A 24235-nucleotide genomic window follows, 5' to 3' on the forward strand; every position below is an offset into this window, starting at 1 on the left:
TATACAACAAAATATCTGCAAAATTTAAAAAAGAAGTAATTCAAGGAAGAATCATTTTCATGGAGGGAATACGTATCAGATCTCTCTAATAATACTCCCATATAAAAAATATGGGAAAAATTCAGGAAAATAAATGGTGCCCATGTCAAACCACCTAGACATGCCATATTAAAAGATAGAAAAAGAACACTTGATCCAAAAGAAATAAGTAATATAATGGGAGAAAATTTAGCAAATGTAAGCAGTGATAAGAATTTAGATGAACACTTCCGCACAAAAAAAAAATAGAATTAATAACAATAAATTTTAAAACAATAGAAGATATATATTATAATAGAAAATTTAGTATGTCAGAGATGGAATATGCTCTCTCGAACAGCAATAAATCTGCTCCTGGAGGTGACAGTATTTGTTTTGAGATGATCTGCCACTTAGCACCTTTGGCAAAGTTGTGCTTATTAGAGTTTTATAATAATTTTATGGCTCCGAAATTTATTTCCAGATGAATGGCGTAAAGCTATAATAATCCCTATCCCCAAACCTGGAAAGGATCCCAGTAACGTTAACAAGCTGCTTTTGCAAATTGTTAGAAAAAATGGTAAATGCTTGACTAACATGGCACATTCGAGAAAATAAAATTTTAACTCCCACTCAGTTTGGGTCACAGTGTAACAGATCTACATTGGATTCTCTCTGCAACTTAGAAGACCATATACGTAGAGGTTTTGAACAAAAACAAATTACTGTAACTGTCTTTTTTGACATTGAAAAAGCATACGATACTATGTGGAGGTATGCTATATTAAAAACTTTACAAAACAACAACATCCGTGGACATTTACCTAGGTTTATACAGAACTTTTTGACAAACCACAATTTTCAGGTAAGAATTGATGATGATCTGTCTAGAACATTTCCACTTGCAAATGGTGTTCCACAGGGAAGCTTCCTTAGTGGCACACTGTTTACTTTAGCAATTAATGATATCAGTAAAAATCTACCTATTGGCATTAAAAGTAACCTGTACATGGATGATTTTGCCATATATTATTCAGCACCCTGAGTAAAACATGCAGAACGAATCGTTAATAAAAGCATAGTAAAAATAGATGGATGGGCCTCATCTGCAGGCTTTAAATTTTCCATAGATAAAACTCAAGCAATCATGTTTTATAAAAATAAAAAGTGGAAAAAAGGTGAAGAAATAGATTTAAAAATCAGAAACCATAGTACAGTATACCAATTGGCCAAACAGCAAAATTTTTGGGATTAGTATTTGATACCCACTTGAACTGGAGAGCCCACATTACATATGTAAAATCTAAAAGTAAAAGAGCATTAAATCTGATCAGAAAACTATCAGACACTACTTGGGGAGCCGATAGACATACCCTTACTGTACTGTATAAGGCAACAGTTCTGTCCATCATTGATTATGGAAGCGAAGTATATGGCTCGGCATCTGACACAGTGCTGAAAATGTTAGACCCTGTTCACAATGAAGGCCTTAGAATATGCTCAGGAGCCTTTAGATCATCACCAAAATCATCGTTACAAGTTGAATGTGGTGAACTGCCTTTGTCTCTCCATAGAGAGCTAGTAACAATGAAAAGTGCTGTAAGAATTCAAACTGGTGATTCTCCAACCAAAACATTATTTGAATTAAGAGATGTATTTATAAGCAACCATCCACCACCTTTCCCAATCAGAGCTAGAAGATTGTTGAGTCGCTGAATATAAATATACAAGTGCCTGTAATAGTAAAATCACCTCCTCCCTGGACAATGAATAAAATGAGAATTTGCACACACCTCAAGTATTTATCAAAAAGTAGCTCATATACAGCAGAACACCACAGACAGCATACAATAGAGCATATAAACCAAAAAGGTCCACATTACGCAATATATACAGATGGATCTAAATCAGAACACGGAGTAGGATATGCTGCAGTGTCCCAATACAAAACTTATCAGTTCTCTCTTCCTAATAATGCTTCTGTATTTACAGCAGAATTGTATGGAATTGCATCAGCTATAAAGATAATTAAAGAATCATCATTCAATAATTTTGTGATTTTCAGTGATTCAAGAAGCGCTATAGAAGCTATTCAAAATTACAAATCAAAAAATAATATAGTGCAATATAGTACAACAAATTAAATTATATCTCCATAAATTATATAATAATGGAAAAAATGTAGAAATATGTTAGATCCCTGCCCATGTGGGGATCAAAGGAAATGAAGATGCAGACAAAGCAGCTAAAGCAGCAACTCACATGACAAGATCAAATGTGAATATCCCTGTTACTGATTATGTAACTCACATAAAAATGGGTATCATAAATAAATGGCAATATATATGGGATGAAGAACCTGAAAGTAATAAACTGAAAGAAATAAAACCTAATGTTAAAAAATGGAGGTCATCATATCAAAGAGAGAGACACACAAGTAATTTTAACACGTCTCAGAATAGGCCATACTCGTCTGACACATGGGCACTTAATGAGCAGCCCACATGGCCCGGCTCCCGAGTGCTCAGAATGCAGAGTAATAATAACAGTCAGACATGTGTTATGTGAATGTCCAAAGTATGACCAACAACGAATGTCTACTTTTGGAAATAGATCAATGAAAGAAATTTTGTCAAAATCTTTCACATTTTCAGTCATTCCAATTTTGATGTTCTTGAAGAACTGTAATTAAATTAATAAATTATAAAAATAAGTAAATAATAAAAGCATGAAAACCCTTTTAACATTTGAATTTTACAAAAAAGAGAAAAATGTTAAAAATTTTGCTGAATTTATATTCTGAATTTTAATATACTGTTTTAGTATGTATGTAAGGAAGTCTGAGTAAATGTATTTATTGTATGAGATGATGTGCCTACGTGCAGTTTTTAATTTCATTTAATTCATTCATCATAGTATCGAATGATCTATTGGGTCCTAGCGCCTGACTTCAGGCCTGGAGCTAGTATTTTAATCAAATCCTTCGGGCCAGCACTATGAGAGCTGAAAGTCAGCTCAGTGGTCTGGTTAAACTACTTTTTAATAATAATAATGAAGCCTCCTTGAGAGAAGACGAAGGACAGGACCTCCTTGGCAGATTGCTCGAACCCTCAAGTCGGAAGCACTTGGTCATGAACCTGGCCGAATGCTTGAAGAAGCACTGGTAGGAGGTGAAGAAGCACCTGAATGCTTCAGCACCTTCTCTCGCACTGCACCTAAACCAGACTGGGGAGCGGACTCTCCAGTACAGGCAGTCCCCGGTTAACGGCGGGCTCGGTTAACAGTGATTCGGTTTTATGGCGCTTGTCTAGCGACGAAAATCGGCAATTTTTGGCGCCGAAAATTGCCGATTTCTGCTTATCGACGCCGATAATTGGGTATTGGCACCGATACATACCTAACAGAAGCGCTGATAACTGAAAATCGGCGCATTTTGGCGCCGATAACCCCCGAAAATTGCTGAAAAAGCGCCGAAATCGCCGATTTTCGGTTAGCGACAATTTTCGGTTATCATTACACCCTCAGAAACGGAACCCTGCCGATAACTGGGGACTGCCTGTACAGATTTAGGAACTCGAGGTTTGGTGAAACCTGAGTACCCGAAGATGAAGCTCCCGAATCACATCGAAGACAATCCACAGGGGCCTCCTCTACCCAAGTGTCCGAAGAAGACTCTGGGAAGAGGCAGGCACAGCACCAGTCTCGGAAGAAGACTTCCCAGAACTGGTTCTGAGTACGCAAATCTTGGAGACTTGTGCACTTGGGCTGGTAAACCACAATACCTCGGCAAGGTTTGTGATACGGTCCCAGAGTCCGAAGACTGGGGTGAGCCAACAAGAGATCCCTTCCTTCCCTGGGCGAGCACCCGAAGAAAAAGGTAAGGAGGTGGCAGCAGACGAAGTTGATGATACAACTTCTCTTCCTTGACTTCCTCTTCTTGGATATCTTCAAAATGGTGGGGAACGGCTGATCTCCCCTACAGGCGTACAGGCTGTCATCTGGTGGCCAGGTATGATACAGCCCTACCTCCAGACTGGCATTGTCTCCCGACAATGGAGTCCTCTCTCCTCTCCAGGGGTGATTGAACCCAAGGAGGCAGCAACCTTGGATACTGTGAAGGACCACAGATCCAGCCAGAAGACCATCTGGAGAGTTGAGTTATTGTAGCAGCGGCCTCCAGATTTGCTGCTTCTTGCTGCAAGAGGGAGACCCCTTCAGCAGTAAATTGCTGCAGCAAAAGACCCGGATCTAGACCAACCAAGTCCAGGTCAACCCACAGGCTTATAGAAGTGCTTCTACCGAGGCAGAAGAGGGGGAAGAAGCTTCCCCAAACGGTTCGATTGTAGTGCATTCTCCTGCCGAAAGACCAAGATGTTTACTCGATTGAGTACCCTTTTAGAAAAGACGGAACATGGCTGCTCCATGGAAGCCTTTGGTTCCTAATTCGGATCCCAAAAAAATTCGATGCATGACAGAAGAGGCCATGGTCCCTTCCTCGAGATTATTGTGCTGACGAATCAGGGCGATGACCTATGCGAAGGTCCTCTGCATCTCTGGGGTGTCCGCATCCTGGAGAAGAAGACCCTTGAGTCCTTCCAGGGTGTGGTCCTCCTGATCTACTCTCCCAGCAGGAGGGAGAACCTCGGCAGACCCCTGAGATCCCTCCTTGACTAATTGAGTGTATGACCGAGTTGGTCCAAGATCCAAACCCAGGACGTAGGTCTTCGTAGTAGGATTTCGTAAAGAAGCAGTCTCGTCGGAGTCCCTCCTGTCCGGCTCATGCCTCCCGGTAAAAAACCACAGGAGGTTGAGGGGACAGATAAGGGTGATCGAGCACTCCTACCTGTCCTGCTAGACAAACCAAAGGAGAGGCAGGCCATGGGCGGTCACCAACCCTTGGTGGTGACAGCGGCACACATCTAGGAGAGCGTTTACTCCTTGGCAAAGTGCTGTCCTGAGAAGAGCGGAGAGGATCACTTGAGCATACCCAAGCATTTGGCTCGGGTGAGCGGGGCTGATGACACGAACACAACCGGGGGCTGGCCAGTGTCAAGTACTTGGGCATCGGCTACCATGAACTTGTGCTGTCCTCACGACGTACCCCAGTCTTCTTCGAGGCCAAAACCTCCTGAGAAGAAGACTGCAGAGGGGACTTCCTCTCTGCCTTTCCAGGTGCTCAGACCCGATACACCAGTTTGGGAACCTGGCTGAGAGCTAGCAGTGCTGGCAGGAAGTGCCGAGACACCTGCATGTCTTGGCACTTTCTCTCGACCTGTGCCTGAACAGGACCAGGGAGAGGACTCGCCAGTACTGGCTCTGTGTGCCCGAGGTTCCGTGGAATCCCGAGCACTCGGTGTGACTCGGCTCGTCTGAGCACCCGATGCTCCCAAATCTCATGCAGAATGATCAATGGGAGCGATCTCTTTCTGAGAGTCTGAAGTAACTCTGTAAGATACAGGCACAGTACCAGTCTTAGAAGTGGACTTCTTTGAGCTGGTAATGGGAGTGGGGACCGAGGACTGCGTGCCTGAGGCTCCCAAGACGCAAGACCCTGGTGGGGTATGCGAATCCGTTCCCGAGCCCAAAGGCCAGGAAGAGCCGACAAGAGATCCCACTGCCCTCCCGCGGAGGGAGGCAGCCCCTTAGAAGTCCCAAGGCAGGACTTCTTGAGGGGGGAGAGGCAGCCTTTTTCCTCGGCCGGCGAGCCTGAAAAGAAGAAGGGGAGGAGGCAGCAGACGAAGAAGATGACGATCGACACCGTCCAATTCCTCTTTCTCGATTTCTTCTTCGACATCATCTTCAGGATGGCAGTCAGGTCTCCCATCCAGGAAGGAGCAGCAGAAACCACAGGAGGAGCCAGGGCAGCTTGGGCAGCAGGAGTAGCAGGAGCAACCTCGGGCAGCAGGAACACCAGCAGCAGGAGCAACCAGGGCAGGTGGGGCAGGAGGCACAGCAAGAGCGGCCTGGGTGATAGTAGCAGCAGAATCAACCAGAACAGCTGGGGCAGGAAGCACAGTAGGAGCGGCTTGGAGCTGAGTGCCCAGTCTGAGCCAATCAGCTTCCAGGCCTCAGAGTTCCAAAGAAAACCGAGTACAGTACTCAGCCCGGCTGCCAAGTTTCGAAGTTCCAAAGAACCCCAAGCACCTGGTCCAAGCCGAGCACCCAGAACGAGTCTCAGAGTTCCGAAGAACCCCGAGCACCCGGTCCGAGCCAAGTGCCCTGCCCGAGCCAAGCAGCTTCCAAGTCTCAGATTTCCGAAGAAATCCTAGTACTGTACTCAGAACGAGTTACTGAGCTGCGTATAGGATGATTGTCGGTTGCTCCCTCTACCCAAGTGTCCAAAGAAACATGGGTGGAGGTAGATATTAGTCTGGGAAATATTTCCTAGAACTAGTATAGGTGACACAGATAACCTCTTCAACTTGTCATATCTGAGGAGACTGCGCGCCTGGTGCTCCCGTGAAGCAGGGTATCGGAGAGACAATGACCAGATTTCTAAGTCCAAAGATGAGGGATAGCACCAAGAGCAAGAAGGCAAAGACGATGATAATGAAACGATGCTCTTCTTCGACTTCTACTGCAAAACCATCGATGTCCCGGGACCCTTACATCATCTGTGTGTGGGAACGTGAATGAGGGATGAGTGCACACACACACACACACACTCTCTCTCTCTCTCTCTCTCTCTCTCTCTCTCTCTCTCTCTCTCTCTCTCTCTCTCTCTCTCTCTGTGATGTGACATTCTCTCGGTGAGACGTGTCGTTCATGGTCTGGATAATCTACCCGATAATCTGCGTCTTACATACAATTAGCGAATGAAATATAGCTAAAAGTATTCGTGAACTATAGGTGATTAGCTTAATATCAGATTAGAGTGATAAACCATCTAATAAGTTGTTTACGAGTGAATTAATAAAATCTGAAAATCATGGAGGAGTCAACCAACAGTGGCAAAAGGTGGAGAAACCTTGCCTGCATCGGAGATATTCAATATGATGAATTGGCAGGAAGGGAACTTGGTTTGCTGATCGTGGAGATGAATTGCAACATCGACCAAAAAAGATGTGAAAGCATTCACAGACATATTGAAAGGATACGATCCTTCAAACTGGAGCAAATCTGTAGAAAATATAATGAATATAATAGAAGGGATACCAATGAAAGTTCAAGTTATCAAAAGACTTATAAAGAAAATCTACAAAAATCAACACATTCCATCAAAGAAAATAAGTATGGTGGAATTAGTGAATATATTGATTGATGCAATAGGCAAACGGATGCCTAAAGCATGTAAACTATGTAGAGTGTGGTATAGCATTGTAAATCCACAAAACCTGATTAGGAAATGCTATGCTTGCCACGTACCGACACACACTTCATGTGCTGAAGTAGAGCAAAATAGAAATAAGGACACAAAAATATTTTGCTCAACATGTCTAGTATGGATAGACAAGGTCATTAAATCAAGACTTAATGTGCAGATTGTGGAGGATGAAGAAGATGAAGAAGATGAAGAAGAGGAAAATAGAAAAGAAGAAAATAAGACTGAAGAGAGAGAAAAGATTAATGAAAACAAAGAACAGGATAATAGTATGGATGAAGAGAAACTCATAGATTCTACATATGAGGCAATACAGCAACATGCATATGAAGAAATAAATTATGACCTGATAAATCAAAATAAAATCCCAAAGAGGTTGTACCCAGATCTCCATACTGATGGGAAAGAACAAGAAAAAAAAAATAGAAAAGAAAGACACAGTATGCACCCTTTTGAAAAGAGGGAATTGCAGGTTTGGTGAAAGATGTTATTACAAACATCCCAAGATATGTCACAATTATGAGATCTATGGCAAATGTGCATATCTAGATGGCTATGAAGAGTAATGCAGCGATCTACATCCAAAAATATGTAGAAACTGGAAAGAAGGAAATGGATGTAGGTTTAATAAGAAATGTAGGTACATGCATCCTGTAGCCATGAAAAACCAAAATCAAAATCAAATACATATAAAAAACCAAGGTAAAAATGAAACAAATAAAGAAAAGAACAAAGATCATGTGATGAAGGCAAAAAGCAAGCCAAAAACACATTATGAAATGTCAGCACCACGATATGAGCCATCAGCACCTAGATATAGCACAAGGAACAAGCAATGTATCTATGATGCTAGGGGATGGTGCAGATATGGAGATAAGTGCAGGTTTATGCACAAAGTGAATAAATATGAAGCTGGAAGATCAAATATAATGGAAAAGTTGGATTTTTAATGTACGAATTTCTGAAATGAAAAAAAGATCAACATATCAGAACAGGAAAGAGACATGGGAAAATCCTTATTATTACCCATATTAGATAATGGAGATAATCATGAAACCATCATAGTGATGAACGCAGCAGGGTTTAGTTTGAGTTCTTAGAAGAACTAACCCAAAATGAAAAATAGAAATATTGAATGTAAGTGAAACCTGGTATTCCCAAGAGACTGGTAATGATGACCAGATAAAGGGTTTCCAAACTTATAGATCAGATAGAAAAAATAGAAATCAAGGGGGAACCGCGATATATGGGAGAGATACCAATCAAGGAAAAATCTGTGAGAAATATAGTAACACAGAATGTGAATTAATAGCGGTAGAATTTGAATCTGAAAAATTAGTGAACATTGTAATATATAGACCCCTAATACTAAAGAGTTTGACATAATAATTGAAAAATTGGATGAAATATGTAGAAATCACAAGGACTGGACTATACTCCTAACGGAGACTTTAACTTTCCTTTTGTAGAATGGAAAGAACGAATAGGAGACTGTGGTTGTATTTATACATTTAAAAAAGAGAGCAATAGTAGTGCAGAAGATAAGAGGCAATTTGAAAAGCTATTAGATATGCTACTAGAACATAACATTCAGCAAATAAATCACCTACCAACAAGAAAGGATAATATTTTAGACCTAGTATTTGTGAATGAGGTGAACTGTGTTAAAGAAATAATAGTATATAACACAGTATTTCGGACCATAATGTCATAGAACTAACAGTCCGTTCCAGAACATAACGAAAACAGAGAAAAGCAAGAGACGAAAAATGGGAAGGATATGGAAAATACAATTTCTATAGTAAGAATATAAATTGGTCAAAAATAAATGAAGAATTAAACAAAGAATGGGAAAACATATTTGTAAGTGATGATATACAGGTAAATACTGATATATTATATAAAATATTAGAGGAAATAGTGGAAAATATATACCAAAGAAAAAAGTAATCATCAGTCACGAATTCCAAGAGACAGAAGGATCTTGTTCCAGAAAATTAGAAAGTGGAAAAAAGCTCTTGCAAAAGAAAAGAATGCATGGAAAGTGATGGAACTAAAAAGTAAGATAGAAAATGCAGAACAGAAGATTATACAATCAAAGAAAATGAAAAGTGGAACCTAGAAGAAATGACACTACAAAATATCAAGCAAAACCATAAAATTTTTATTCATATGCAAAAAGATGAATAAAATAAGAGTAGAAATAGGCCCTCTAAGAATTGAAGGGCGATTAACGAATGAAAAAAGGAAATATGTAACATATTAGCAGAAAGATATAAGAGTGAATTTACAACTAGAATTGACAATGAAGATAATGATACAGAAATAAGAGATGAAAATACTGATTACTTATCAGATATAGATATTACAGAAGCCGATATTGTGCAGGCTATTAATGAAATTAAAAATGGATCAGCAGCAGGACCAGAAGGAGTACCTGCCATATTGTTAAAGAAAGTGGTTCATTCAATCGCAAAGCCGCTTAGCAATATTATTAAGACAAAGTATAGATACAGGCAAGATTTATGATGAGCATAAATTAGCATATATTACTCCTACTTTCAAAAGTGGTTCAAGACTAGAGGCAAGTAATTATAGGCCTGTGAGTCTGACATCTCATATTATGAAAGTATATGAAAGGGTAAAGAAAAAAATATAATGAAACATTTAATGAAAAATAGATTGTTTAATATAGGACAACATGGTTTTGTACCGGAAAAGTACACAAACCCAACTGTTAGTCCACCATGAAAGCATATATAAAAATATGATAAATGAAAAAGATACAGATGTGGTTTACCTAGACTTTGCAAAAGCTTTTGACAAGGTAGATCATAATATATTAGCGAAAAAATTAGAAAACATAACATTGTTGACAAAGTAGGAAGATGAATAAAAGAATTTTTGCAAAACAGAAAACAGATAGTGATTGCAAATGATGAGAAATCGGATGAAGCTACGGTAATATCCGGTGTACCACAGGGTACGGTGTTAGCTGCATTGCTGTTTGTGATTATGATTGCAGACATAGACAGTAATGTTAAGGACTCAGTAGTAAGAAGTTTTGCAGATGACACAAGAATAAGTAGAGAAATTGCTTGTGATGAAGATAGGAACTCGCTACAAAGAGACCTAAACAAAATATATAAATGGGCAGAGATAAATAGGATGGTATTTAACTCTGATAAATTTGAATCAATGAACTATGGTGATAAAGTAGGAATGCTATATGCATATAAAGGACCTAATAATGAGACAATCACAAATAAGGAAGCAGTTAAAGACCTTGGTGTGATGTTGAATAGGAATATGTTATGCAATGATCAAATAGCAATTCTATTGGCAAAATGCAAAGCAAAAATGGGAATGTTGTTCCGGCACTTCAAAACAAGAAAAGCTGAACACATGATTATGCTTTATAAAGCGTGACGTAGTCCACTTGAATATTGCAATATAATATGGTACCCACACTACCAAAAGGATATTGCACAAATAGAGAGTGTACAAAGGTCATTTACAGCTAGAATAGAAGAAGTTAAGGACCTTGACTACTGGGAAAGACTACAATTCTTAAATTTATATAGTCTTGAAAGGAGAAGAGAACGCTACATGGTAATTCAAGCATGGAAACAGATAGAAGGAATTACTGAAAACATCATGGAACTAAAATTATCAAAAAGAGCAAGCAGAGGTAGATTAATAGTGCCAAAAACTATACCAGGAAAATTAAGGAAAGCACACAGGACATTAATCCACCACGCACCAGCATCGATAATGCAGCGTCTATTCAATGCGCTACCAGCTCATCTGAGGAACATAACAGGAGTGAGCGTAGATGTGTTTAAGAATAAGCTCGACAAATATCTAAGATGCATCCCAGACCATCCAAGACTGGAAGATGCAAAATATACCGGAAGATGCGTTAGCAACTCTCTGGTAGACATCAAAGGTGCCTCACACTGAGGGACCTGGGGCAACCCGAACGAATTGTAAGGTCTGTAAGGTCTGTAAGGTCTCTCTCTCTCCGAGTCGAGTCACAGGCTCGATGAGAACCCGTGCAACGGCTGCTTCATGCCCATAGCGTCAGAAAAAGAGCAGATGGCAACATACAAGGCAATACTGCCAGCGAGAGAACCCTTGCTCGCAGGACCGAGCTCTACAACATCTGAAAATACTAAACATTACAATTGTCAAAGAAATTTTTAGCAAAATAAACCTTCCTTCGTAATGTGAAAAAATAAAATTCTCCCCGAAAGAATAAAATTTTCACCGAGAGAACGTACGTCAAGAGCTAAACACGTTAAAGAGATGAAAAAACTAGTTTAAGCCTGTACCCTTAGCAGTGTTAAAAAGTTTGACACATTATCGGCTAATAAAAGTCATAGGGTTTACAAATATCAGAGGGATTCCCACCTGTAGTCGGTAGTTAACTATGTACTTCATCACCTTGTTTAAAGTTAAACAGTTGTGTTCCAGCCCCCACTGAAAGTAATTCCTAATGTAAAGGACCGATGGTTTGTATATCATATAGGAACAATACAGTAATTAGTGAATATTGCGCTATGAAAAATCCTCGAATTAGTAAATTTTCTACGATATATTTGGAAATACATTTCACGGAAAAACTTGCAGATAACTGAAGCTGTGAATGCTGAACCACAATCTGTCAGGGGTCAACTGTATAGCTCATCTGGCTCCCCTAAAGGGACAGGTAGCATCTCATCTGAAGGCGTTTGGTAAGGGAAAGAGAATGTGTGTGAGTGACTGGTTTCCTCCCTTTTCTCTTTTACCTGTCTCTCTCTTAGGACAGAGAGGAAGGTAGCAAGCCGTCATGTACTGGATGGACGAGTTTTGTAGGTGACTACATGATGGGGCATCCTGTCCTCCATCTTTATGTAGAGTGATTGGATGCATGTCTTCCCTCTCTCTAGACAATGGGAGAGAGGGATAGACAATGAAACTAATCTGTTGGTTTTATTAGCAAGCTTGTCTCCGAGACTCTTGGGTTCCTCCAAGCCCTCTTCAAAAGTATTGAGACAAACTCATTACTATATGCCCAGAAGTCTAGCAGTTGAAACATCCCATATATCCAAGAAGCTAGAGGTGCAGGATTCCTTCCTCAGCTCTTCCAGACCAGGCAGACATTCCCAGATGGGTAGAACCAACCATTTGGTCCAGAGATTTGTCCAGACTCCCCCCACCAATGGGTAAGTCTCCTATGTAAAGAATAAAGGTTTGTATTTATGTAAGAACAAATAGAAAATTGTTAAAGTAATTTGTATTTTTCCTTACTTACAAACCTGAAGTTCTTTACATTTGTGTCCCACCTCAGCCACCTGTCATTCTGGTACCTGGACTGAAAGGCAAAGTGGAGTGCTGACTGACGAGTGGGCGGAGTTTCCCCCCTACCATTGGTAGTTAACGACCTTGTCTAAAAGTTAAACGGCTGTTCCAGCTCGCATTCGCAAGCTAAATCCTGCATAAAGAACTTCAGGTTTGTATGTTAGAAAAAATACAAATTACTATTAAAATTTGCTTAAAATTTGCTATGTTTAATTGTCTCCGACACATGCTCTTTCTTTCAGCCTTCACCAAGGTAATGAAAGCAAACTCATTACTGTACTTTATGGCCAGAAGCCTGATAGTTGCAACATCCCATACATTTTAACAGGCTAAAGGTGTGTGATACCCTCCTCTGCTCTTCCAGACTAAGAGCATATTCCTGGGTAGGTAAGACCAGCTAGTCATTTCAGAGGGTACCCAGATTCTTCCAAGGGCCAGGAGGTAAAGTGGAGTGTTTACCAAGAGGTTGGCAGGCCCTCCCCTCTCTGGTATGTAACAACTTTGTGTGAAATTTAAACGACCATTTCAGCTTGCGTTCACAAGCTAAATCCTATGTAAAGAACTTCGGGTTTGTATATTAGGAAAAATACAAATTACTGTACGTACTTTTAAAATTTGCTGTTTTAACTGTGTCTGTGAAATATGAGTGTTATTTATATAAAATTCTTGCAGAGACCACAGTATGAACTCCAATTTAAAGAAATAGATTATTACAACACAACATCTGAAGATGGCTGAGTATGGAGCACATATCACCATAACCTCAAGAAATCGGCCTTCAATATTTGATGTTGTAGCACAGGATAGTTTACTGTTAACCCTTCAACCAGCACTAAAACATGCTCTGAAGGTTAGTACAGTATTTTATATGGGCATCTAGGATCCATTGTAGATGTATGAAATACCAGTATTTAAATATTAATATGTTTTTATCAGTATATTTACCATGTTATAAAGAATATCTGTTTTTCTCTTAGCTTTTTTTTACTGGTTATTCCATATTTTTTTGGCAAAATTACTCACAAAATTACACAACCATCTTGTAAAATCTGTCAAGGCATCTTTTGTACAAGAACTGTAAAATGTTTGTAAATGTGTATAATTGAAAATTGTATATTGTAGTAATTGTTGTATTGTATACTGGACTATTGCAGGTTCTTGCTGAAAGCAACCCAGAAAGATATGGTTGGTGCTTGCAGTACCACAGTGAAATTTTTGTTATTTTCAACTCTATCATACAGTACCACTACTTGGCTAATTATGGTGAGTATCCATTATGTCTTTTATCGCATTTTAAGAGTGTTCATTCTATACCTTTACAAAGTTATACAGTATTCAGTCTTTATTAAATATCTAGAGACAAATGACTTGACAGCCTTTGAGAAAACAGAGGATCCAAAGACTAAGGACATTTCAACTTTGAGGTAAAGTAATAAGTGATAGTAATGTTTTGCAGGATCACCAATCATTCTTATTTCTGGGCTCGACCTGTGTCATCCAGTGAAATGGTTCCAATAGCACACATTTCTAGGTATAAATATTGCTAAATATACCAGAGAAAAAGCTATCCATAATGCCAGGGTTACTACCCTGGATCGATCACCACAATGGTGTCGGTATGCACTAAGGGTGAGTGGTAGCCACTATCACAGATGCTTTGCCCAATAGATCTCTCCGTTCTCAAAGCCCCCATCATGGGAGAGCAGTTCTACCTACTACCTTCCTTTCGCTACTCCTACTACTCGCGCCCGCCATCTTCATTCAAAAAATTTAGCACAACACGAGGCGCCCGTGTCCCTTTCTTTTGGTGTTTTTAAACTAATTGCAGCTGTAATCATGTCGTCCCGTGAGGATGTCACACCGTCTAAGTTGAGTATTATATCTGATTGGTTTTAAAACGCGAGAGGCACAGTATTTATGAATCGTGCGTAATATATGTTTACCACAGTGCGCGGCGAGCGTAGCGCTATGTTTGCCTCTGTTGCGTTTCCGACCTTCAGTCTCCGCAATTATATTTAGCAGAACGTAAGATCTGCTGGATATTATCCAATTGCTCCATTTCGGTTTTTGGAGTATATTATTGAGAGAAATTACCATGTCAGCTGGTGAAGAGGCAAGGGAACCTTTGTATCATGGTTTGAGCCAGGCTCAATTATTTCTGATCATAGAATTTGAGTCTTTTATTAGTTTTCCTTTTCCTCCACCAGCGAGTTGGTGCCTTCTCGATGGTGTTATTATTATCATGATTATAGCTGATGTGTATAATTAGACTAGTTTATGTGAGTGATTCGGCATCAGAGGTAGGCCACCTTGGTACCTAAAGTTACCTACGAATAATTTTCGGGTTCCTTCTCTGCCACCGAATCATTTATGTTTATATATAATCTACAGGCTAACCCACACAATGTCATGGGTGGTTAACATTATATTATATATTATATTTTGTTCTGGTTAAAAGAGATGATTATAAAAGGTAGTTACTAGCCTAGCCTACCTGACCAGGCTGTGATACGGTTTTGGAGGGTTAGGCTAGGCATGTCATCTTTACACGATGCTCAGGCTACCTAGCTCACTGACCAGGCCGTTTTACGGTTTTGGAGGGTGAAGTTAGGCGAGTAAGAGAGTCCCTCATTTACGTTTAACCCACCTGACCAGGCCGTTAGGTTTTGGAGGGTGAGGTTGGGCCAGTGAGAGAGTTCCTCATTCACACTTAGCCCACCTGACCAGGCCGTTAGGTTTTGGAGGGTGAGGTTAGGCTAGTGAGAGGGCTCCTCAATTTACGCAACCCACCTGACCAGGCCGTTGGTTTTTGGAGGGGTGAGGTTAGGCTAGTGAGAGAGTTCCTCATTCACATAGCCCACCTGACCAGGCCGTTAGGGCTTTGGAGGGGTGAGGTTAGGCTAGTGAGAGGGCTCCTCAATTTCACACTTAGCCACCTGACCAGGCCGATTCGGTTTTGGAGGGTGAGGCTTTGGTTAGTCGAAGGTTCTACTCTCCCCACACCTGCAGTGCTCAATCCTAGCCTTCTGACCAGGCCAAAGTTTTGGTTTTGGAGGGTAGGCTAGGAACAAGGAAGTTTAACCTCCTGCTTTTTCGTGTATATAGCCTAGTCCCTGCTTTTTTCGTGTATATAGCCTAGTCCTTCTTTACCTGAGCGATTAGAATTGGCGGCGTTGCCTGGGGCGACATCCTCGTAAGAGGAAAGCTGATCGCTGCGCTCGACACCTCCATTATAGGAGGTTGTATTCGGCTTCGGAGGGTGCATCCACCTGACCGGTTGCCGTTCCGCCGGGTTTCCGCCACTCACCTTCCTTTCCCTTTCTGGGCCAGACTAGTTCGGGCGGTATCTCGTTAGCTCGCTACTAATTACTTATAGTAGTTAGTAGCTGGAGCGTCGAACACTGTCCGTGAAAGCAAATAGGAGTTCGATATGATAGAATTAGTTGTTTTAAAGGTACTTTTATGGCCAACGCCTGCTTGGTGGCGGAGTCTCCGCCGGACTAGTCGGGTCTCTTTTATGTTATTGTCCAATTAACCACTCTGGTGGGTATGGTTTCCGGCATATTTTCACGGTTTCCATTATTTGGTTACTGCCCTGGGGGGATTTGAGAGATGGGCTATATGCGAACACTCTATTTCGCTCATATTATGCCGATTCCATAATTATGTGACACAGTGAGATTTCAGTGACAAGTCACGGCAGAGTAACATAGAGTACTTGCTTACAACACAAATATTAGTTAGTTAACCATTCCGTAGCATAAATCTATGTTAAAATAGACTTTTGCTGCGGACTCAGTTCGGCGGTCCTGCCTTGATGATACTCATGTACCATCATTCCACTTACAGATGGTGCGTTGTCAGGAGCCAGGTTGCGGCCGTGCTCCAACAACCCTGCGGACACGAGGTGTGCGCTTCGCACTCCAGCTGCGGTGCAAGTTGGAGACCTGGTTGTTTGGCACCTGGGCGGCTGTGAGATTTATTACGCTCTTTACGAGCTGGTAGCAGATGTCGGTAAGTGACAAGAGACTGCTAACCTTTAGTCCCTTTGATTTTAATGGCTCAATATGGATATATGCAGAAAAATTGGAGAATATTTTTAGCAATCAGTACAAGTCTTACCTTCTCTTCCAGTCTAACCAAGCAATCCGAGCCTCTTCGCTGTCGACCCTGAAGACCTGGGTGGCGGATTTGGAAGGAGCGTTAGTGTCTGGGCCGCCCCTATGTACTGTCGGAGGGATTTGCAATCTCCTTTATCCATCGCTCGGATCTCCGCTGCAGATACCGAAGGGCGTGGCTGCCCCACTCATTGAGGAGGATCAGGGAAGAGACACAGACCTCCCAAGGCGAACATCTGTGCAAGAGGTGGCGGAAGAAGTAGCGACCATCAACATTCATGTTGAACCAATGAGCGTCGATGACCACCAGGTAGAAGGTAGGGAGTGGTAAGTGAGGCAGGTGAAGGTGGTAGAAGTAGGTCAATTTTATTCAGTTCACCATCTTCGTCCTCTTCATTTCAGGGATTCTCAAGTCAGCTAACCTTGGGGACAGATCCCGGTCTGTTATCCCCAAGGTGAAATCTCTGAAAAGAAGGACTTACCTAAGCCTTCCAGACCTCAAGGTCTAATCCGCCAGCTCCCTCTAGGTCGATCACTGGCTCCCAAGCCAGTGGCGTCCTCAAAAATAGGCTACTCCTGTCCAAGGGTCGGGGACCAGAGTTTGAAGGCTAAGCCCCCACAGCCTAGCTTCAACTCTGAGGCTTTTCGTCGACCTGCTGATGGAGAGATGGATTCGAAAGGTTGAAGCTCGGCTACAAGATCTCTCGTCCCAGCTTGTCACAAGCTTAGAGACCTCAGGACAGTCAGTGTTGTCATTGGCACAGAGGATGCAGGCCCAGGAAAGCTTGCTCGCTGGATTCATCCAGTCCGAAGCAGTACAACAGTCACATGTTGTCCCGGATGCCTCCAGATTGCCCCCCTTTGATAAGAGGAACCCGTGGCGGCTGGCCCTGCAAGCTCCGCTGCATAATGGCACACTGACCATAGAGGGAGCCTGGATTAGATCCGATAAGGTCCCTAAGGAAACGGTCATCTTTCCTAGGGACCAAGCTCAATCCACCCTGATGCGTGCTCTCACTGGCTGGGAGTGCGAGAACACTAAACTTACTCCCTTTGAGGAAGTTTCACTATGTTCTCTGTAGGTGACTCTTCCAACCCCTGTGCTACTAAGATTGCAGAGCTGACCCTTCAGGCTGGGATGGATGGGCAAGCCCATACCTCAACTCCAGGAGACAGATCCCACTTCCCTTCTCTTCCCTGGGAGATTCGGAATGTTGGTTGGGAGCTCTGGCGGCGTTCACGATGAAACTCGATCCCAGTGTGCCTCCACCCTGTTCAGTGAGCAACTTCCCAAGATTCGGATGCTCTGCTGAAGAGGCGGAGTATGAGGCAAGATGCAGGTTGAGTCGCTCCATTCATTCCGTCACCATCTCAGAGGTGACTGCTAGTCTATGCTGACAACCACTGTTTTCAGGTCCTCACAAAGTCATTACTGGCATCCTTCCAATCGGATCTTTATGACTTTGTGGTTCGAGGCAGAACTGCGGAAGCACATCTCTCGCCGGCGCCACCATCAGGCACGAGTCCAATAGACACATGAAGAGCTCTATCTGGGGACCTAACCTCTTCCCAGAGGATGAGGTCAATAGCGTCTTGGCAGAGGCAACCAGAGGCGAACCAGAGCCTTCGCTCTCGCAGGGTCTTCCTTTCAAAAGGAAGTCCTCTGAGACCTCGGACCTCAACCTAACGGAAGGAAGAGGTTCAGGAGATTCCCAGGGCTATCAAGCCTCCAGGCTCAAGACTGTGCTTCAGGCGGTACCGGTCTCGCAGATCAGACGGCCTTCCACATCCAAGGCACAGCCTCAGCAGCAGTATGTATTAGTGCAGCTGGCTCAGCAAGCTTTGGCTCCGCCAGCCTTCGTGACGTCCCCAGCTTTCAACGCCTCGTTTGAAAATCAGGGGGCGTTTCGTGAATACAATAAGCATGCGCGGGGTAGTAGAGCCAGAGCCGCCTACAGAGGTAGAGCAGCGTCCAGACCTCTCTCGCGCGTGGAAGAGGAGCCGAGGAGGCAGAGGAAGTAAGACCTCTTCCAATCAATGAGCCTCCTCAGGTAGGCGGGAGATTGTATCTCTTCGGGACCATTGGACCTTCAGTCCATGGGCCACAGTATAATTTTGAAAGGTCTGGGATGGAGCTGGAGCAGAGGGCCTCCTCCGCCAGTCAGATTCCATCAACCTCCATCCAAGACTTACTGGACTATGCAAAAGACCTTCTGTAAAGAAGGCAATAAAGAAAGTCAGACACTTGAAATTTCAAGGCCGTCTGTTCAGTGTCCCAAAGAAAGACTCAGACAAGCAAAGAGTAATTCTAGACTTGTCTCATCTCAACTTATACATTCAATCGACACAAGTTTCGCATGCCTACAATCTCGCAGGTACGGACCCCTACTTCCCGTGTGGGCCGTCACCACCTCTATAGATCTTACAGGCGCATATTATCACGTCCCGATTACCGAGAAATTTCTCTCCTTACCTAAGGTTCAGACTAGGAAAACAAGCATACTCGTTCAGAGTCATGCCATTCGGGCTCAACATAGCGCCCAGAATATTTACCAAACTGGCAGAGACAGTAGTTCAAGAACTACGGGCTCAGGGATTATGCTGGCCGCATACCTGGGACGATTGGATAATATGGGCATCAATGCCAAGGAATGTCGAAAAACAACAATCCCAGTAATCAACTTCCTGGAATACTTGGGATTCCAAATAAACAGGAAGAAATCCCGTCTAGTTCGGCTGCTCAATTTCAGTGGTTAGGAATCCAATGGGACCTAAACACACACAAACTGTCACTTCTGCCAGCCAAGAGGAGGAAATAGCCAAAGCTACCAGGCAGTTCCTCAAGAACAAAAGAGCCTCTCGTGTACCCAGGAAAGAGTTCTAGGCTCTCTTCAGTTAGCTTCAGTAACAGACTTGTTACTAAAAGCCAGACTGAAGGATATAAACAGGGTATGGCAGAAACGAGCCAACAGCAGAAACAGAGACAAGGTGTCTCTAATTCCTCCGATATTGAGGAAGAGGTTTGACCATGGTCAACAGTCAAGAGTTTGGCAAAGGTCAGTGCCTCTTCAATTTCCCCCTCCATCGCTAGTGATCCATACGGATGCTTCCCTAGCGGATGGGAGGATACTCCCAACACAAGAAAGTTCAAGGAACATGGTCGACAGTATTCCGCCAGTTCCATATCAACATTCTAGAGGCAATGGCAGTATTTCTAACATTAAAGAAACTACGTCCAGCCAGACAGGTTCACATCAGACTGGTACTGGACAGCGCAGTAGTTGTACATTGCCTAAACAGAGGGGGCTCCAAGTTGAGCCATATCAATCATGTAATGATTGCGATTTTCTCTCTGGTAAGGAAACATCTTTGGCACCTGTCAGCTATCCACCTAGCAGGTCTTCGAAATGTCATTGCAGATTCCGCTATCCAGGACAACTCCGCTGGAATCGGAATGGTCCTTGGACAAAACATTGTTCGAAGTGGATTTGTCTTCAGGTACCAGGTCTCCAGGTGGACCTGTTTGCCTGAAGAGAACAACCACAAGCTTCCGTGTTACGTTGCTCCCAATCTAGACCCTCTAGCTCATTCCACAGATGCGATGTCAATCGACTGAAACAGATGGCAAAGGATCTATCTGTTTCCACCAATAAACCTATTGATGAAAGTTTTACACAAACTCAGATCATTCAAAGGTCAAATAGCACTTTGGCACCCAATTGGCCGAAGAGCAATTGGTTTCCTCTTCTACTGGAGTTGAAATTCTGACACAAACAGATCCCCAATCCAAGATTGACACAAGTAGTGCAAACTCGGACTGTGTCAGCTTCCTCAAGAATTCTGGAGTGCCCTAGCTTTATGGACTTCATGAAGTTTGCAGCTCAGAAAGACGCTAACATTGACCCTCTCAATACACTGTTCATAGAATCAGATAAGAGGAATCTACACTTAGACAATATGACTCAGCAGTTAAAAGTTAGCATTATTTCTAAGGGAATCTGAAGCTCAGAAAATGACCACGAATCTAGCAATCTCTTTCTTCAGATCATTATTTGAGAAAGGACTGGCCACTAGTACTATTACTACAACAAAATCTGCTTTAAGAAAAATGTTTTTACATGGCCTTAATATTAACCTTACAGACTCATATTTTTCGTCAGTTCCTAAAGCATGTGCTCGTCTTAGACCAGCAATCCATCCACACACGGTTTCCTGGTTCTTAAATGACATACTTAAATTGGCATCAGACACTGATAACGAATTATGTACATACCCGAGTCTGTTAAGGAAGATGTTATTTTTAGTAAGTCTAGCCTCAGGGGCTAGAATTTCTGAACTATCTGCTCTTTCTAGAGAACCGAATCATGTTGATTTCCTCCCGTCAGGAGAAGTTCTGTTGTCTCCGGATCTCAGATTTCTAGCAAAGAATGAGGATCCACAAAATAGATGGTCTCCTTGGAAGATTATTCCCCTTCCACAGGATCTATCTTTATGTCCAGTTAACACTTTAAAAGCTTATTTAAATAGAACTTCTAAAAGAACTTCAGGCTGTCTTTTTGTTAGGGAAAATGGGGGTACCATTTCCTTAAAGGCCATCAGGCAACAAATTCTTTATTTTATTAAACAGGCTAACCCAGATTCAGTACCTCAGGTACATGATATTCGGGCGGTAGCTACCTCAGCTAATTATTTTCACAATATGAATTTTGATGACCTTAAAAAGTATACGGGCTGGAAATCACCAACAGTATTTAAACGCCACTATCTTAAGTCCCTAGAGGCTTTTAAATGTTCCACTGTAGCTGCAGGGAGTATTGTTCCTCCTGGTCCAGCTCAAGACTAGTATATATAACTCTTGCTTGTCCTTATTGTAATGTAATTCTTGATTAAATTACCTATTTTTATATTCTCCCGCCTACCTGCCTCGCTTGCATGCCCTGCTTTCTAGCCTTTTAGGTCAGGTCTGCTTCACAGCCTGACTCCTGCCTGTAACATTGATATCCTGTATTTAAGACATAATCTGTTTAGCATTAAGTATCTTGGTGTTGGTCATTTGGTATTTCTAGACTATGTGCCTTATAGTTTTTAACTATATTTTGAACTTTATATTTGGGGATATTAAAACACAGTATTGTTCTCTTAGTTTTATTTAGCTCCATTAAGGTAAACTCTAGATGATACTACCAAGCTATTGTATGGCTGATTCTCTGTTACTATTTCACTGGGTGACACAGGTCGAGCCCAGAAAAGGGATTTTGACAACGGAAAAATCTATTTCTGGGGGAAGACCTGTGTCACCCAGTGACCCATCCCTATACTTCCTTTCCCACCCGGATAGCATACCAAGCTTGGAGGGTGCTAATTTTGGGATAAAGATGGCGGGCACGAGTAGTAGGGGTAGCGAGCGGAAGGTAGTAGGTAGAACGGCTCTCCCATGATGGGGGCTTTGAGAACGGAGAGATCTATTGGGCAAAGCATCTGTGATAGTGGCTACCACTCGCCCCTTAGTGCATACCGACATCATTGTGGTGATCGATCCAGGGGTAGTAACCCTGGCATTATGGATAGCTTTTTCTCTGGTATATTTAGCAATATTTATACCTAGAAATGTGTGCTATTGGAACCATTTCACTGGGTGATACAGGTCTTCCCCCAGAAATAGATTTTTCCATTGTCAAAATCCCTTTTTTACACAAGTTTCCTCACATTCAGGAATTTTTTGTTGAATATTTTTAGATCTTAATTTTGTTTTGAGTGGTTGAACTTTGCAACCTTCAGAGAGATGCTGGATTTGGAATTATGTAAGGTAAATTGTGCTTAAAACAGAAAAACTGCTGTTACCAATTTCCAGAAGCAGTTATGATATTATAGATGCAAGTGAGAAATAATTGATTTTACATAAGTAATGAAATTGCTATAGTTTCTAACTCACACGGCAGCTTAAATTGAAAATTCACATTAGTGCTTCAATTATTTAGTGTAGATGACTACAGTAGTCCTGCCCACTACAGGAATACCGGGAACGACTTGGCAAACAACTTCATTCTGTTTCTGCCGTGCCTGATGTAAACCTCGGGTGTTTGCAGCAGTATTATCGCTGATTTCGAGTAGCCTTGAAGCTGATAGCTTTTAGGATCAGTTTTTTATTGTTTTGTTATTACTGAGATCTGATTCAAGTTCGTAATTTTTTCGCTACTGTAGCAAAGTTGCAATCAAGATTAAATATCTTTTCACACTTTTTTTTCCTTTGCAGAGAACTGAAAAAGTGTAAGGGAAGGAATGTAGTAAGGAGAGTTTTTGTGCTTAATGGAGAGAACGCCATGATTTTGGTGGATGAGCTATAGGAGAGAAGGCGTTCTCGAGAGCCAAGAATCATGCTCCGAACTCCCAGCACCAGCTCTCCTGGCGCCAGCTACAGTCTGGTGCCAGTTACAGAACACCCGGCTCCAGCTCTCATGCGCCCGGAGCCAGCGCCCGAAAGCCTGGCATCAACTCTCCCCAAATCTATTTTTCTCTCCTGCTACCAGCCCTTCTACTTTTTATCCACTTGCTCCCGTGCCTGGCTCTCTCGCTTCCTTCCCACGCCATTGCCAGTCTTGTGTCTAGGTTAACAGAAAATTAGCCTTGTAACAGTCAAGTTTAGTGTAGTGGAGGAGGTGGTTATCTGGCCCGCCGGTTCTCCTAGACTTAAGTCACTGTCATACTCCCCTATACCTGGGAGGAGGCATACTGAAACTCCAATGGAGACTGGTGGGAAGTCCCCCGGGTAGTTGCCCCCTCAGTCGAACCTGTTGCACATCCCCAGGTATTGACAGACAGCCACTGAAAAGGCATCTTGATGGATGTGTAGTGGAGGAGGTGGTTATTTGGCCCGTTGGATCTCCTAGACCTATAGTCCCTGCCATACTTCCCTAAACCTGGGAGGAGACATACTGGTGGTTCAAGGGAGTCCGAGGAGGTTTGTCCCCGGGTAGTTGCCCCCCTCAGTTGAATCTGTAGTACATTCCCAGGTATCAGCAGACAGCCACTGGAAAGGTGTCTTGATGGATGTGTAGTGTTAGACAGCCACTGGAAAGGCAGCTTGATGTCTTCCTGAGTGCCTGGCGTTATCCTACTAGTGTCCGGCACCCATTCCTGTTCTCTCCGTGCCTATTCCTGAACCCCCGACACCAGTTCCTGGGCGCTCGGCACTCTTTTTAGTTACCGGCGCCAACCTACAGAGCTTCCATTGCCTGGTCTCATGGGCTCGGCACCAGCCTACTACTGTCTGGCGCCCGTCTTTGCTGAGAACACACTGTTGTTCTTTCTCGAGCGCCAGTCTTCGATTGAATGCCTGGCTCTGGCTTTCAAGTGGCCGGCGCCAGTCCCCAATCACCAGGCACCAACTCTTCAGTGTGAGACTCCTGCCTGTGAGCGCCATACAGACCGCTCACAA

At 42.6% G+C, this 24235-nt stretch overlaps 1 protein-coding gene across 1 annotated transcript in view; it reads left to right on the plus strand.

Annotated features, from left to right (window-relative positions):
* The window catches only part of Pex12 (peroxin 12), a 223523-nt gene that overhangs the window by 88391 nt on the left and 110897 nt on the right, over positions 1 to 24235 (plus strand). Inside the window, exons 2-3 of the mRNA XM_067119193.1 lie at positions 13355 to 13532; positions 13837 to 13945. Of these exons, the coding sequence (XP_066975294.1) occupies positions 13413 to 13532; positions 13837 to 13945 (229 nt within the window). The 5' untranslated portion in view covers positions 13355 to 13412. The remainder of the gene's footprint in view (positions 1 to 13354; positions 13533 to 13836; positions 13946 to 24235) is intronic.

This window comes from Macrobrachium rosenbergii, chromosome 16 (genome assembly GCF_040412425.1).
Source record: "Macrobrachium rosenbergii isolate ZJJX-2024 chromosome 16, ASM4041242v1, whole genome shotgun sequence".
Taxonomy (NCBI): Eukaryota; Metazoa; Arthropoda; class Malacostraca; order Decapoda; family Palaemonidae; genus Macrobrachium; species Macrobrachium rosenbergii.